Source organism: Capra hircus, chromosome 16, assembly GCF_001704415.2.
Source record: "Capra hircus breed San Clemente chromosome 16, ASM170441v1, whole genome shotgun sequence".
NCBI lineage: Eukaryota > Metazoa > Chordata > Mammalia > Artiodactyla > Bovidae > Capra > Capra hircus.
Window position 1 is genome coordinate 29,383,573 of NC_030823.1, and position 18,130 is coordinate 29,401,702.

Here is an 18,130-nt window from a genome sequence, read left to right on the forward strand (position 1 = left end):
GGGAGAAAATGAGCAGAAACTGCAAAATGCTAAGAACTGTGTGATCCAGGTGGAGGGTATACAGGTGTTCACTGCACTGAGCTCTCAACTTTCTGTCTGCCTTGAAAAATGATTATAATAAAATGTTAGCGGGGGAAAAAAAACCGCCTCTCCTTGCAGCGCCGCCTTAGGAACCAACGGTCAAGAGAGCACAAACAACAGCTCACACCCCCTGTCCCCGGCCGGCGCGCCTAGCCTTGAAGGGACCCCATCTGGGCATGCTCAGAGGCCGCACGCGCCCGCCCCGCCCCTCGGGCGTACGTGCGCGCAGAGCGCAGGCGCGCGGCTCCCGGTGGCCCCCGAGACCCTAGCTGCTAGTCCCGGCAGACGCAGAGGTGTCCGATCTCGGCAAGGATGGAGCCATCTAAGGTGGAAAAGTTCAGCACCACCGACAGGGGAAACGGGCTGCGCGCGTTGGCACCGCTGCGACCAGGAGAACTGCTTTTCCGCTCAGATCCTTTGGCGTACACGGTGAGCAAGGGGAGTCGTGGTGTCGTCTGCGACCGCTGCCTTCTCGGGTACGTATCGCTCTCGCCCGAGTCCAAACAGTGCGGGGTCCGGTATGCCGGGGACGTAGCGGGGCAGTTCTCCCCCGACTCTCCCGGGCCGTGGCTGCACTAGATCTCCGCGGTGTTGCCCAGATGCCCAGCCCCGCACTTCGCTTAGACGCGCGGCTCCCCGAGGGCACCTCGCAGCAGACGGGCTCCGCCTGGCCGTCGCCTGAACTGCCGCGGCGGGTGGCTGAAGGTACCCCAGGCTCATCGCCTGTAGCTGTGCAGGGCAGAGCTGGACCCGCTGCAGGATGGGTTGGGGAGAGCCGGTGGGCAGACTTAAGCGGAAGCGTTTAGTCGTGGGTAGTTTTGCTGGGGAGTAAAAAAGTCTGCGTCCTGGGGTATAAGCTTCGTTGGTGCAGTTGCGGAAACCACAGTTGGCGGAGGTAGGGATGAGGGGGCGCAGGGATGGTGTAAATCTGGATCATAGCGGAGGCCTAGCCAGGAAAGTACTGAGCTTGCAGGAGGCGGAAGACTCTTGGTGTTTACGGAGCGCTTCCTGTGGTCCAGATTCTGTTGGGCGTGTAGATAAGAAGATGAACGGTACATGCTTAAGAATCCTTAAGGAGCAGATGAGTGAGTGAGATGATTAATTACAGTGTATCAGAAGGGCTGAAATTGAGATGCTTCCCAGGGGGCGCTAGTGGTAAAGAACCCGCCTGCCAATAGAGACGTAGGAGACTTGGGTTCGATCCCTGGGTCGGGAAGATCCCCTGGAGGAGGGCATGGCTACCCATTTTAGTATTCTTGCCTGGGGAATTCCATGGACAGAGGAACCTGGCAGGCTACAGTCCATAGGGTCGCACAGTGTCGGACACGACTGCAGCGACTTAGCATACGCAGGCACTGTACAGTAGGAGCATAGCTTATTGAGGTTCAATAGTGTGCTTTGCTTTTAATAGCTGTGCAGGCATCTCTAATTCTTAACCATCTATCTAGAGGCAAGAATTTATGTGAAAATGTTTTATAAGCCTGGACGCATTGGACCAATGTAAAGGGCTATGCGACAGCAATTTATGGAAATGTGTGGATATAATATGTATGCACAGTCATAGGAATTGTATTCAAGAAACAATTGTTATTGAGCTATTATAGGTCAAGGAGAAAAGCTCTGTTTGAGATAGGCAGGATGATTTTTTCCCCAGGACTTCTTTTCCAGACCCATTAAGCTGGGATTGGGATGGTGGAGGTGAGGGGGTTAAGTGCACAGCTTAAGTCAATAGCTTGACCATTAATACTGTTATGTCCTTATTTGGTTCATAATTGAGGAATTTGTTTAATTTCCTATTTTAAAGTTACTTAATTGTATTTTATTTGTTGCTTCCTAAAGTAATGATCACAGTAACAACAACAACAGTTCGTGAGAACACCTTGACATTTCTGTAAAATGTGTGGTTGAAAACATTCATTCTTTTCAAGTAATGAAATGCTGAAGACTTCAGCATTGAAAGGTATAGATCTTTAATTCTCATTCAAGCAAGTTAGAAAGCTGGGCTTTTCCTTCTGTTCAATCCTTTGGGAGGTGTACCTAGAGTTTGAATGGAGTCCAAAACAGAGAACTTTCATTTTCTTAAACCCTACAGCATTAATTGGGGAAGATGTGGGGCATCTTACAGATAAAACCAGACTGCCAAGTTATTTTGTAGTTGGAGTAGAAAAGTTTTGTAATAAATACCGTATGACCAATTATTAATTAAGTTATCAGAGCTAAACTTAAGTCATAAGGTAGATGAAATCGTCCGTTTTCCAAAATAAACTACACAAACCCAGCCCTTCGTATGTGGGGTACTTCTTGATTTACCATACAATTCTGTTACTGCTATCACTTATTTTTCTTATTAACAAAAAGTGTAATGATTTAAATTTAAAAAAAAAAAGGTATTTCATGAAATAGTATTGGGGAGTTCTCAGCATTCTTTTAAAGTCTGGAGGAAACCCAGCTCTGACAATAGGCGGGAGCCAGGGGAGATCCACGGTTAAAATTGCACTGCAGGAGTAGTTGGAGTTGAGACTCCGGGAGTCCGTGGCCTCTGATGCTGCCTGGTAACTCTGGGTTTTGCAGCATGTGTTACCAGCACCCTGACAAGGGGCCCAACTGCTTGGAGAACTGGTTGCTGCTGGAAAGTTGCTGTCTCAACCATGCTTCTTTGTGATGTTAGTTTTTATTTTGGGGGTATGGGAGGGGATGTGCCGCACTGCAAGGCTTGCAGGATCTCAATTTCTGGACCAGGGATTGAACCCAGGCAGTATTCAAATAGTGTATAAAAGGCATTCTCTGGGTTTAGGGCTAGTTTTCTGAAATATACCAGCAGCAAGTGCAAGTGAACTGCTGCGGTGTTGTAGACTCTTCCTGAGGGCATGAGCTTGGAAGGTGGAAAGACTAGCGAAATCCTCTCAAAGGTCATGAAACCTTGAGAGATGCCTTGAAATCAGCATTTGCAGATTCCTGGACAAGGGCTAATGGGTTTACTGGTGGGGTCAAGGACTTGGAATAAATAAAGTAGAAGGATCAATAATGAAGTGGGTTGGGAAAGGTCTCGTTGGATATGACTTCCATTTTTCTTTTTTTAAGTGGGAGTTATAATCCCTGTTTCTTTTGCTTCTTCCTTTTCTTCTGCAAGGAGGTTTGGGGAAGGGCTGTATGTCAGAGCCCTGAGCCTGAAAACATTTGGTCCATGTGAATGCCACAGCAGAGGACGTTCTTAATCAGACAGCATGACCTGCTTTGTGGATAGCAGTGAGTTCTCCTTCTTCAGAGAGCCTGGTGCTTGTTCAAGGGCTCAAGAACAGAGCGACCGTGGAGACAGGGATGGAGGCTGGTGCCTGGACCTCAGCAGTGCAGACTTCCTCTCACCGTGGCCATCGTAGCTTCTGCTGTTACAGTTTGTAAGGGATCCCGAGTTCCCCACACGGCAGCACATATCTGGGGACAGCCAGCTGGGCAGCTGGGTTGGATTTTATTTTAGACCCTTTTGTCATGAAGGGATCACTGATTTGTTCTCATTGGAACACTTGTGTTTTTCCCTGCACTTGGATTTGCCTTTTCTACTTGGACTGCGTCTCTTGAGACCGTATGAAATCTTCTGTGAGGGCATGGTGTTCCTCTCAAGGTTGCCTCTGACCTTCACAGAGAGAGAAGTGAAGCAATGGGCTAGTTAATACCCATGGGTTGACTGCTCTTGGTTTATGCTGTCATTTAAAGCAGCTGATTTCGTAGACGTGGTTCTTAAACTTCAGTCTCAGGACTCCTTTCCTCTCTTAAAAATTATAAAGATTTCCTAAAAGGGTTTTTAAAAAAATGTACTTAGGATTCTGAAGAGGTATAAAGGAAACCATAACCACATAAATAATGTGGTTATATTTGTTGATTTTACTGCTTGAAAAACTAAATTGATCACTTTTGGAATTATGTACCGTTGGCCAAAAATCTTCAGGGGACGGAAAGATTCCAGAAAGTTCCTAAAAGCAAAACTTGAATTTTCAATGTGAAGGCAACTATTTACAGACCATTTCACTTTTATTTACAACTATTTCCATACATTTACGGGGGTTCCCTGGTGGCTCAGATGGTAAAGAATACACTTGCAATGCAGGACACCTGGGTTCTATCTCTGGGTCGGGAACCTCTGGAGAAGGGATTGGCAACCCACTCCAGTATTCTTGCCTAACATACATTTACAGTGTATTAGATTCTAGAGATGATTTAAAACATATGAAAGGATGTATATAGGTTCTGTGCAAATAAGATGCCATTTTACATAAGGGACTTGAGTATCTTTTTAATATTGACGGGGTCTTGAAACCAGTCCACAGCAGATACCAAGGGATGGCAGGATTTAGACATAATAAATAATTACATTTTGACAAGGATTTTAATGAAGTGGGCTATATTTTCAAACAAAAGAAAACTTAGAAAACTTGCTTGTTTTACATTTTTGAATATCTCTTTAACGTCTGGCTTAGTAGAAGACCCGCAGATTCCCATCACTGCTCCTGCATTTAGTGTATTGTAAAATCACACGTCATTTAGCCTCTAGAAGACTCCACTGTATACTATGAGAGGAAGAGAAGAAAACAGACAAGAAATGTCTTACTATCAAAATAGTTCTGACCTTGTGGACCTGCTTAAAGGGCTTCTGAGTCCCTGGACCATCCTTTGAGAGCCTTTGTTGTAAAACACTGTACATGTTTTGTAACATTTGGAAAGTCTGGGGTTTCTCCTTTAATGTTTGTTGTGAACCACGAATAATACTTTGTTTTGGTTTTTGCATAATCTGCCAGGATATATTGGGATTAGGAACTAAAGTATAGAGTTAGTGCCTGTCTGTTAAGATGACTCACTTCTCACTCTGGCTGATTCTGGCTATTTAAGAGTCAAAGGGTTTGGATGGTGATTAACCTTGATTTTCAAAGGAAAGTAAGAGCCATTTTCCACTTACTTGTTACCATAATATATGGTGATTGAAAATTATTATTCAGTAGGTAATATTTACTATCATTTACTGAGCAATGAATGGCTGGGGCTTCCCAGGGCGTGTTAGTGGTAAAGAACCCACCTACCAGTGCAGGAGACATAAAGAGATGTGGGTTCAGTTCCTTGGTTGGGAAGATCCCCTGGAGAAGGAAATGGCATCCCACTCCAGTATTCTTGCCTGGGAAATCCCATGGACAGAGGACCCTGGAGGGCTGCTGTCCATAGGGTTGCAAAGAATTGGACACGACTGAAGTGACTTAGCACACACTGAGCAGTGACAGGCATGATTTTAAGCACCTTACCTTATGTACTGCTTCACTTAATTCTCATAGTGACTCTAAAAAAGTGTCCATTCTGTTCCTTATAAGCACAGATAGGGACTAGAGAGCTTTTATACCTTTGTAGACGGTGAATTGGTATCGTCCTTTGGAGGGCAATTTGGTAGTACCTAGCAAAATTGAGTACTGTGGTTTCTTTGACTCTATTTTAGGGGATTCTGACAAATAAAAATAACATTGGTTGCGCAAAGATACTTAGCATAGCAATTTGGTGATGAAAGGAAAGGGAGAGAGAATTTTAATGTCCATTAATAGGGACTGGTTAATTATGCTGCAGCCATATTGTAGAATAGCATGTGGCTGTTAAGACTGAAGTGGATCTGTTTCTATAGATGTGGATGGATGTCAGTAACACATTACTGGGTAAATAAAAGTTGTAGAACAATGTATGTATTTGAAAATCTTTTTGTATATGTGCTTGTGTGTAGAAAAGTTCTGGAAAAACATCCCAGGGTTCTGTTACGATTACTTCTGGAGAATGAGACTTGGAGTGGGGGAAAGATATCCCTTGGTCCTTAATATATTTTGTATTTTTCAAAGCTTGTATCATTTTTTGTAATTAGAGATTTGAATAAACTTTGAGAGAATCTTTGTTTCATTTGGAATTGTAAAAGGGTGGTATTGCTTGGGATGAAGATGATTTTGAAATGCTTGCCAGTTTATGTCTGCTTTTTTTTTTAAAGTTGCATTCAAAGGAGAAAGAAACGGCAACTCACTCAAGTATTCTTGCCTGGAAAATTCCATGGACAGAGGAGCCTGGTGGGCTACTGTCCATGGGGTCACAAAAGTGTCAGACATGACTTAGTGACTAAACTACAGTCCCTTTCTTTATAAAAAATATGTATGTATATACGTATGTAAACAAAAATACTGTTTGTGAAGACATGATGGCCGAAAAAGAAAATTTCAATCAGCTTTGGTTTCTACTTTTGAATTCTTGTAGCTGAAGAATGTCTTTGCTCTTTGACTTTTGCAGAAGACAGGGTTTAGGAAGTATGCAGGTTTGTGCAAATATGCATATATGTACACACATATGGGCTTCTCAGGTGGTGCTAGTGGCGAAGAATCCACCTGCCATGCAGGAGACGTGGGTTCAATCCCTGGGTTGGGAAGATCCGGTGGAGTAGGAAATGGCAGCCCACTCCAGTATTCTTGCCTGGGAAAATTCCATGGACAGAGGAGCCTGGCAGGCTGCAATCCATGGGGTCGAAAAGAATCAGACATGACTGGGCACACACACATACAACATATAATATGTATTTTAGAATATGTATTTCAGAAGTCATGAGTTCACATCAGTACTTTCAATTCAGATTTGCCTCCCCAGGGTTCTTTTTACTTTTCTTCATTCCATAATCCTTTCTTCCTCACTGAGAACTCTGACCCTTGAAAGCCTCAGCGTATTTACTCATTTGCTCAATTCTGTATATCATCTAAAATGGTTTCAGAATTACTTTGCCCACATTGTTACCAAAAGGACCAGTATGGAATTTGTTTGCGATTTCCCCTTTCCTCCTACTCTGCCAGAGGCTGAGGATATATCATTAAATACTGTATTCGTTTTACCTTCTTTTTTATCTGCCTTCAGTGTATTTATTTGTATTCCTTAGAAATACAGTTGAATTCATTTGTTTTACTTTGCTTTCAGTTGTAGTTTTTCTCCCTATCCTTTTGATTTAATTTTGTTTTTTGAATATATGAATATTCATATGCTTCCAAAACTCAAATTATGAAAAAGAGAAATGTCACCCTTCCCATATTCATACTGTTTCCCACTTCCACCCCTTGCAGGCAACCAACTTCATTGTTTTCTGGTGTATCTCTCTCTCTCTCTGGTAAAGACAAACATATATGTGTGTGTGTCTTATTTTCCATTCATATACAAAAGATAGCATAGTATATTTGCTCTTTTGCACTTGCTTTCTTCACTTAAAAAATCTACTGGAAATCACTTCATGTTTACAGAGATCTTTCTTACTCTTTTTTTCTTGCTCCATAATACTCCATTTTATGAATGTACTATAGCTTCTAATTTTCCTATGCTTGGACATTTAGGTAATTTTCAGTATTTTGCAGTGGTGAATAGTGCTGTCATGAACAACCTTGCACATAGGTATTTTCATATTGTTTCAGGTGTATACTGGGGGTAAAGTCCTAGGAGTGGGATGGCTAGGTCGTAGTGTGAATACCTATGATGGCGAGGGTGGTACCATTTTACGTTTCCTCTAGCAGTGTATGAGTGCTTGTTTCCCTCAGTTTCACAGACTTCGTATGTAGTCAGAGTTTTGAATTTTTACTAATCTGATGGATGAGAAGTGGTATCTTAGTATAGTTTTGATTTGCATTTAAATTGCACTATCAAAAAGTTACTGTATGTCAACAAAATGTAACTAATTTTGCATATACTTACTGTGATTGCATTTTGCAATTCAGTATACCCTGTACTATTAAATTTATGTATGTTAAAGTAAAGAGCCATTTTCCTGAAAAGCAGTTGTATTATCAGTAAAGTTAAACATCTTTTCATATGCTTAAAGGCCATGTTGATATCTCTTTGTGGATTATCTGTATATATCTTTAGCCCATTTTTCTGTAAGAATTTTGTTCTTTCTTTCCTCTAAGATTAAAACATTTTTTTTGTCTATTAGAGATATTAGATTTATGTTTGATAAATATTGCAAATATTTTCTTTCTGGCTGAAAAGAAAAGTCACTGGTTAAAAGTCCCTTGTCTTTTAATGTTTCTTGTGATAAAGCAATTCACACATGTTTTCTTCTAGAACTTGTTTCCTGGGTTAGCCAGCAAGTTGTTTGGGTTTTCCTGTAGCTGCTTATGGAAAAACCCAGAAGAACCTTTTTTTATTAAGTACAAGGGAAAAATACAGTAACTTTACAGTGGGGAAACTTGGCAGGCATTATTTAAACAGGTGATCAATGTTAGTATCACCAAAAACAGCACAAGTTGACATCATGAGCTTCTTGATATGCCCTGAACAGGACACAGCATCACTTTTGTGATGTATAGATGCCAGAACATGTAACCTGAATTTAGTCTTGAGGAGACTTCAGTAAACCCAGCTGTGCATGCATGTTAAGTCACTTCAGTTGTGTCCAATTCTTTGTGACCCCAAGTCTTTGCCCACCAGGGTCTTCTGTCCATGGGATTCTCCAGGCAAGAATACTGGAGTGAATTGCCTTGCCCTCCTCCAGGGGATCTTCCCAACCCAGGGATCAAAACTGTGTCCTTTGTGTCTCCTGCATTGGCAGGCGGATTCTTTACCATTAGCGCCACTTGGGAAGCCAACTGAGAGAGAGTCTACAAAGTAACTAGGCAGTGCCCTGCAAAAATGTCAAGGATGTGAATGACAGGCAGAGACTGAAGAACTCTCGAATTCAGGGAAGCCTGGCAACTAAATGCAAGTGTGATCCTGGATAAAGAATTGGACATTTGTGGGACAGCTGATGAAATTTGAATAAAACCCATAGATTTGATAAAAGTATTGATTCAGTGTTAATATTTTGATTTTGTTAATTGTTGTTTAGTTTTATAAGATACTAACATGGGGAATCTTTATGAAGGACACCTGCAAATTCTTTACTATTTCTTACAACTTCTAAAAAGACTGATAAAAATCAATCAAATTAATTTCAAAATGAAAAGTTTAAAAACAATGAAAGCTTTATCTTTTTGAGATAGATAATGGATGGCGTGACAGGCTGTCTGGTGTTTGGAATTGGGAGGTATTGGGAAGTTTAGGTTATGTAAGATTGGTTATGTATTGATAATTTCTGAAGCTAGTTGATGGGTTTTTTATTATAATGTTCTCTCTAGTTTGGGGTATGTTTGAAATTTTCTATGAAAAGGAAAAAGGAAAGGAAAAGAATCCTTAAGTGTCTGCTGATTCTTGGCCAGTTGTATTTAAAAGCGAGACACCACAAAGTTTTAGGTTAAAAAAATTCTGGGCATTTGTACAGGTTCTTTCCTAGTGGGTGACTATATATATGGTCAACCAGTGTCTCCCAGCTGTCAAGGCTGTTCTCTAAGGCTGATCAGTTTTTGTGGGAAGGGATTGTATCACTTAGGGTTTGATCAGAGAAGCAGAATCCTTGAATGACAGGGGATAAGGATTATAGGGATTAGAGTTGACATGATACGTTGATAAAAATACTGTTGTTGTTCAGTCGCTCAGTTTCATCCAACTCTTGCAACCCAGTGAACTGAGCATACCAGGCTTCCCTGTCTTTCACTGTCTCCTGGAGTTTGTGCAAGCTCATGTCCATTGAGTTGATGCCATCCAACCATCTCATCCCCCTTCTCCTCCTGCCCTCAATCTTTTCTAGTATTAAGGTCTTTTCCAATGAGTCAGCTCTGCATCAGGTGGCCAAAGTATTGGAGCTTCAGCTTCAGCATCAGTCCTTACAATGAATATTCAGGGTTGATTTCCTTTAGGATTGACTTGTTTGATCATCTTGCTGTCCAAGGAACTCTCTAGAGCCTTCTCCAGCACCACAATTGAAAAGAATCAATTCTTTGGCACTTAGCCTTCTTTGTGGTCCAACTCTCACATCCTTACATGACTACTGGAAAAACCACAGCTTTGACTAGACGGACCTTTGTTGGCAAAGTGATGTCTCTGCTTTTTCCTTCTCTGTCTAGGAAATGGCAACCCATTCCAGTGTTCTTGCCTGGAGAATCCCATGGACAGGGGAGCCTGGTCGGGTGCCGTCTGTGGGGTCATACACAGTCGGACACGACTGAAGCGACTTACTTAGCAGGTTGGTCATAGCTTTTCTTCCAAGGAGCAAGTGTCTTTTAATTTCATGGCTGCAGTTACTTTCTATAGTGATTTTGGAGCCCAAGAAGATAAAGTCTCTCACTGTTTCCAATTTTTTCCCCATCTGTTTGCCATGAAGTGATGGGACCGGATGCTATGATCTTAGTTTTCTGAATGTTGAGTTTTAAGCCAGCTTTTCAACTCTCCTCTTTCACCTTCATCAAGAAGCTTTTTAGTTCCTCTTTGTTTTCTGCCGTTAGGGTGATGTCCTCTGCATATGTGAGGTTATTGATATTTCTAACCAAAATGATCACATGGATCACAGCCTTGTGTAACTCAGTGGAACTATGAGCCATGCCATGAGGGCGACCCAACATGAATTGGTCATGGTGGAGAGTTCTGAGAAAACATGGTCCACTGGAGAAGGGGATGGCAAAGCACTTTAGCATTCTTGCCTTGAGAACCCCATAAACAATATGAAAAGATGCTGTTGCCTCTGCTTTATGTAGTGGGCCTGAAACCTTGGTACGTCAGCAGAACTGGTGGAGAGAGAATCTGGTATCAAGTGGAAGAAATGAAGAACAAGTTGGAATCCAGCTAGAACTAATAGGGCAATTGGAACCTGTCTATCATTGCCTTCCCCCTCAATGACACCGATAGCCTGCAGAAATTGCTGATGCTCTTTGCCACAGTACTGTTTGCCTTGAAGAACGTCCAGGAAGAGATACAGTGGGGATTGCTGGAGGACAGAGCTTGCCTGCTGCCCCCGGCCATGCAGTGAGTGACATGGGTGACGGTCCACGCAAGCTGCCACAGTGCGTGGCGCCCTACGCAGACTGTCAGCATGCAATGGCAGTGGCTGCACTCCTGCCTTCCAAATCTCACCATGTCTTTTTTGGCCAACCTTCACCTAGAATCACACACAGAGGGAATTTGGGTAAATGTGATTCCAGTTTGCTATGTTGCTAAACTGCGGAAGCCACCACAGGTCATCCTTTGTCATCTATACATACTTCATTTAACTGTACTGAACTGTACTTAACAGACAAGTGCAAGCTCACTCTCCCACCTAACCTTTGCACAACTGAAAACACTAGCCCTCTCCCAAAAAGAGTATCCAAAATCTCTTTACCCATCTTTGGGTGATTTCATTCTTCTTAGAGCTGAATCACATTCACCTTTCAATAGTCTATAACTTTGATATCCAGTAATTGCTGGGAGCCAGCGTGAGGAACTCCGCCCATGACAAAGGTCATGAGGAAGGAGGCTTGGCATACGCAAAGGCGTGATCAAGCCTCAGGAAACCCCCTGTTCCCGAGCATCTAACCCCAAAACCAGAGTCTTGTTTTATGCTCTCGCCTAAGCCTCTGACTTTACGGGGGGCTCTCCCCCATAACCATTTCTCTCGGAGAAGGAGTTAACTTGCAGCTCCAAGTCAATAAAAATTCCTGGGCGTGACAAGAGTGTTTCAGCTTACGGACTCCTCTGAAGGTTATCTAGCCCACCTGTATAGGTTCGTCCGGCCACATGTGATTGTTTATAGCCTCCCAATCTGAGAGGCATGAGATGTTTTAGACTTACTAAAGGCAAATTCTTTTGGGGAGTTAGAAATTATTAGTATAGTGGGTTGGTTAGGAATTATATTGGTGAAGGGTTCTTCATTTGTTGTGTCAATAATTGCTGCTAATTCCCTGCCCTGGGTGGGACAAGGGTGTCTCAGGTGAAACCTCTCTGCTGACAGACTAGCTTGTGTGACAGGATTATCCATACTCCTGCCACTATGCACATGATTGTTCACTACCTCTCAACCGTAAACAGCACAGAGAGTTCTGGAGTATTTTGAGAGTCTTAATTAGCATAGGGCTTTTTCTTCTTGTTGAGTCAATGATTGCCGCCAGGCCTCTATATCCTTAGGCACCTGGGAATATATTAATCAATGTATTTGGAATATAGCAAAGGAAATATAGTAGTTTTTGATGTTAGCAATACTAGACTTTTTGAGTTAATGGATTTTCTCTTTTGTAATAGATCAGTGTACTTTGTTATAAATCACTGTGTCCTTGCTATGTAAAAATGTAACTTTATCATATCTTAAGACTAAATAGATCTTAAGGGGAGCATTGGTGAAAGGATTTTCATTTGTTGGGCTGATGTTTGCTGCTAAATCTCCATGTTCCCTACCCTTATAATGAATATAACTAGCATATAGGAAGAAATAAGCATTAACCTTTAAGCATATAGGAGAAATAAGTATTAACCTTTAAGATTAATCATGTTAACCTTGGGTTAAATAAATTCCTTTCTTGATTGTAACTCACTACACCCTCACCCTATAGGAATGTAACTTTATTTGGAGGGTGGTGCCTGGTTTAAGAAAAAACACCCTTGGAAGAAATAAGTTTTTTGGTTATCAGAAAGAAAGGATCATAAAATGTCAGCAGGTCTCACTCATGGCCAGAAGATGATGTACCTTTTTTATACATTTATGTGAAGCACCTGATTTTGATAACCAGGTTGTCATTTCCTTCAACAAAGCGTGAAAGTGAAAAGTGAAAGTGAAGTTGCTCAGTAGTGTCCAACCCTTAGCAACCCTATGGACTGCAGCCCACCAGGCTCCTCCGTCCATGGGATTCTCCAGGCAAGAGTACTGGAGTGGGTTGCCATTGCCTTCTCTGCAATGGACATGAGTTTGAGCAAACTCTGGGAGATAGTGAAGGACAAGGAAGCCTGGTATGCTGCAGTCCATGGAGGTCGCAAAAAGTCAGACACAACTGAGTGACTCAACAACTACAGCGCTTTATTTTTTCAGTGATTTAAGTTATACTTCTGTTTGCCAGACCTAGCAGTTTTTCTCCTTATATTAATCAGGTGAAACTTTAGTAGATTGCCTTTCTATTTCAGTTCTAGGGACACAGTGATCAGTTAGGCTATGTCAAAGATCTCTGCAGTTGGAATCTTTCTGGTTACTGCTTTGGCTGCCTTTATGGTATCTACTCCCACCTTCTTTTTGGTGACTGAGTACTGTCATCCCTTCTACCATGGGGCTCCACTATCCCCCATTCAGTTTTGGGAGCCCTGTCCGATGGCAGGAGTTCACACTTTTATTCCTGGCCTCTGGAGAATAGCCACCATGGAGCTCTTAAGGGAGGCCAGGGCTTCTCTCCTGAAGGTATTTCTTTTTGCTTGGTAAATGACAAGTTATCTGGATCCTTCCTGGGACATGGTTCAGGGGTAGGTAAGCAAGTCTTACCTATTAAATCCACTCAGCATTGTGATCTCCCTAAGCCATCAGATAACTTCCTCCTCAGTGTATGAAACTTCTGACGTAGTTTCATTTAGTGTAGGTCACCTTTAGGTTGGAAAAGAGTCGAATGCTGGGAAAGATTGAGGGCAAGAGGAGACGGGGACGACAGAGGATAACATGGTTGGATGGTGTCACCGACTCAGTGGACATGAGTTTGAGCAGACTCCGAGAGAGTGAAGGACAGGGAAGCCTGGCACTCTGCAGTCCACGGAACCACAAAGAGTTGGACACAATTGAACCACTGAATAGCAACAACCTTTAGTTCAGCTCTCAGCCAACCAAGCGCACTGTTAAGAGTCATTTCCAGCTGCTTGAGCCAACCTATTGAATTCACAGTCTTGGCTCCATATCAATAAATCCACTCATATAAATAAATTCAGCTCAATCCAGAATTATTGGGACTTTCCTGGTGGTCCAGTGTTGAAGAATCCACCTGCCAATTCTGGGGATGCAGGTTTGATCCCTGGTCAGGTAACAAAGATTCTACATGCCATGGGGAAGCTGAGCTCACGTACTCTAAAGCCTGTGTTTCACAAGAGAAGCCTTTGTGCCACAACACGACAGACCACGTGCTGCAACTAGAGAAAGCTCACTCACCACAGTGGAGGCCCAGAGCAGCTGAAAAAAAAAAATCCAGGGATTTCCCTGGTGGTCCAGTGGGTAAGACACCAAACTCCCAATGCAGGGGACCCGGGTCAATCCCTGGTCAGGGAACTAGATCTCACATGCCGCAAAGAAGACCCACTGCGGCCAAATAAATAAAAATAAATGAATACTAAAAAAAACACAGGATTATCTTTCACCTGAACCCAACACTACAGCACTCTTAGCATTCTTTCCCATATGTGTTTCCCAAGTTATTGTTGATAGAAATTGGTAAAATCTTGCAGTTCTTTTAGTGTGTTATTCACCTCCAAATGGGTCACGTTTTTTTAGCTTTGTCCTTGGGGCCCAACCAGACTCAAATCTGGCCATAGAGCTAGAAACTCTCAACGGTAGTGAAAGTAGTTCCCAGAGAGGATCAGTAGTCCTTTATAAGGCACTTGGCGTAGGCAAGGGCTTTGCAGGTTCTTCAGGCAAAGGGAAACCAACCTCTTCAGAGCACTTTTACTGGTAAAGGTGATTCAACATAATTTGGGAGTTCAAGGTGCCATATTTCATGAGTATCTGCCCAAATGTTTGCATTTCATGTTTAGGGCCCCACTCCTTACTTGATGTAAGAGTTAAACACATGAGTTTGGAAATTCAGCGTATGTTGTCATCCAGTTCTTGCTGAATGTGGTCTGTGAATCAGTAGCATCTCTGTCAACTGGGAGCTTGTTAGCAAGGCAGAGCTCTGTGCTACACCAGACTTACTGAATCAGGATATACATTTTCTGTATGTGACTTCAAGATATCTGTGTAACTTGTATCTACACTAAATTAAGACAGTGATTTCTTTAAGTATTTTTAAACTTAAATTCTCAGCAATCCAGTAATTGGATAAATATAACATTTGAGATTATTTTGGAGATTTTTATGATTTTTTACTTTTAAAGCTGTATATACATCTAAAATTTTTGCAGGTCAATGTTTTAGATGCTTTCTACTTTCTATTTGGGAGTTCTGCAAGCAGTCTTGATTAGATGTGATGCTCCCTCTGGTGGACAGTGGATGAAAAGCATGCAGACGTTTTTCAGGATACACAATAAACTGTGGAAAATTCTGAAAGAGATGGGAATACCAGACCACCTGACCTGCCTCTTGAGAAACTTATATGCAGGTCAGGAAGCAACAGTTAGAATTGGACATGGAACAACAGACTGGTTCCAAATAGGAAAAGGAGTACGTCAAAGCTGTATCTTGTCACCCTGCTTATTTAACTTATATGCAGAGTACATCATGAGAAATGCTGGGCTGGGAGAAGCACAAGCTGGAATCAAGATTGCTGGGAGAAATTTCAATCACCTCAGATATGCAGATGACACCACCTTTATGGCAGAAAGTGAAGAGGAACTAAAAAGCCTCTTGATGAAAGTGAAAGTGGAGAGTGAAAAAGTTGGCTTAAAGCTCAACATTCAGAAAACGAAGATCATGGCATCTGGTCCCATCACTTCATGGGAAATAGATGGGGAAACAGTGGAAACAGTGTCAGACTTTATTTTGGGGGGCTCCAAAATCACTGCAGATGGTGATTACAGCCATGAAATTAAAAGATGCTTACTCCTTGGAAGAAAAGTTATGACCAAGCTAGATAACACATTGAAAAGCAGAGACATTACTTTGCCAACAAAGGTCCGTCTAGTCAAGGCTATGGTTTTCCCAGTGGTCATGTATGGATGCGAGAGTGGGACTGTGAAGAAAGCTGAGCGCCAAAGAATTGATGCTTTTGAACTGTGGTGTTGGAGAAGACTCTTGAGAGTCCCTTGGACTGCAAGGAGATCCAACCAGTCCATTTTAAAGGAGATCAGCCCTGGGATTTCTTTGGAGGGAATGATGCTGAAACTCCAGTGCTTTGGCCACCTCATGAGAAGAGTTGACTCACTGGAAAAGACCCTGATGCTGGGAGGGGTTGGGGACAGGAGGAAAAGGGGACGACAGAGGATGAGATGGCTGGATGGACTCGATGGCCGTGAGTCTGAGTAAACTCTGGGAGTTGGTGATGGACAGGGAGGCCTGGCGTGCTGCGATTCATGGGGTTGCAGAGTCGGACACAACTGAGCTACTGAACTGAACTGAACTGAACTCAAAAACTTACCAGCCACTTTGAGGCAGCCTCATTTGTCCTGTTTCTTTAGCTTCTCCTCTTCTCCTCACTTTCTGACTGACATCTCCAGCAGTTAGTGATGGACAGGGAGGCCTGGCGTGCTGCGATTCATGGGGTCGCAAAGAGTCGAACATGACTTAGCAACTGAACTGAACTCAGGCTTGGTTTTCAGCTGTTAAAACTTAATATCGGGACTTCCCTGGTGGTCCAGTGGTTAAGAATCCTCCTTGCTAATGCAAGGGACGCAGGTTTGATTCCTGGTCAGGAAATGAAGATCCCACATGTGGTGGAGCAACTAAGGTCGCATGCTGGAACTACTGAACCTGCACACCACAACTAGAGACTCCGTGTGCCACAACGAAAGATCCCACCCAACACAGCAAAGATCACAGGTGCCACAACTAAAGACCCAGTGCAGCCAAATAAATGATTACGTAGTTCCCGACCCAGGGATTGAACCCCTGTCTCCTGCACTACAGGCAGATTCTTTACTGTCTGAGCCACCAGGAAAGCCCAAAGATGTATTAAAAAAAACAATTATTTTCCCTGAGTGATCGCCTTCATGACTGTTCTCAACCTCTGACATTTCCCTTAATGTTTGTTTTGAATTTGAACCAAAAATACTCCAACCAGAATCAAATTTTGTCATAAATATCTATATAAAACTCATCATAATGAAAGAGCACTGGCAAATTGATATGGTAACAGTGCCTTATTTATTTTTTTTGTCCATGCCAGGAGGCTTGAGGGATGTTAGTTCCCGGACCAAGGATTGAACCCGAGCCCTTGGCAGTGACAGTCTGGAGTCCTAACCGCTGAGTCATCATGGAATTCCCAACAGTGCCTCATTAATAATATTGACCATGTTATTCACATTGAAAGTCAAAAAATCTTGTCTGAAACTGGTAGTTGGGATTTGTGATGATGTGGGAGAAAAATTATGCCTTTGATCTATTTATAATGGAATTTATTACTAGGAAATATTTTGTGCAATTAATTTCCCCCTAGCTTTTGCTATAATAATTACTTACTAGGATGAAAATAATAAATGTGACTGACTGCAGTGACCTTTTCTTCTATATCACATTCTGATCTTAGAACTCGAATGGTTGCTTTTCCAGGGGCATAGGTATATGTCTGAACTGTTCCTTTCCAGTTCACCCATGTGACAAACACCTTACACATTTTGTTTTAAAAGTGAAAGTTGTCAAAACCATTACTTTACTTGTCTGAATCCAGTAAAAAATTGCCTTTTTAAAGTTAGCTTGTTGCCATTTTACTATTTTACACATGGGCTATTCATGTTCAATTTAAAATACTTAAGGGCATTTATAGTCCTAGATTAATGTTGATTTTTATTCATTACTTTGGTTGAAAATTTTAATGTTATGGAGTTCTCTGGTTTGTTTTGTTGTTGTTGTTGTTAGCCATCAAGGCAAAAACGATGAGAGAAATCTCATAAGGGGATAAAGATAGATTGATAGATCAACAGATTTGGCTTCATGAAAGAAGAACTATCTTATAATGGGAAGCCAAGAAACTGAGGGAAATATTTGTAACACAGAAAGGCATATATCTTTAATACATAAAAATCATTCATAAATCAGTGAGAGAGCTGCGACCTCCCCCCTCTTTGTTTCCATCTCTAAACAGTTGTGAGCCTCAGATTTCTCTGAGAGATTTTCTGATTCATAGGTTCTCAACATTGTGCACCCATGGGAAGCAGCTTTAAAAGAATACTGATGCATGGGTCCCAGCCAGAGATTCTGTTTCATTTGGTTTAGAGTAAGGTTTGAGCATAGAAATTTTAAGACTCTCCAGGTTTTTATAATGTTCAGTCTGAGTTGACAACTACTCTCTTTTTCACCATAACTAACTCTGTTCTTTGTATCTTTAAATTCAAG

General features: G+C 42.1%; 1 protein-coding gene across 1 annotated transcript in view; it reads left to right on the top strand.

Annotated features, from left to right (window-relative positions):
* Positions 274-18,130, top strand: part of SMYD3 (SET and MYND domain containing 3) — a 741,121-nt gene continuing 723,264 nt past the window's right edge. Inside the window, exon 1 of the mRNA XM_005690552.3 lies at positions 274-557. Coding sequence (XP_005690609.1) covers positions 394-557 — 164 coding nt within the window. The 5' untranslated portion in view covers positions 274-393. The remainder of the gene's footprint in view (positions 558-18,130) is intronic.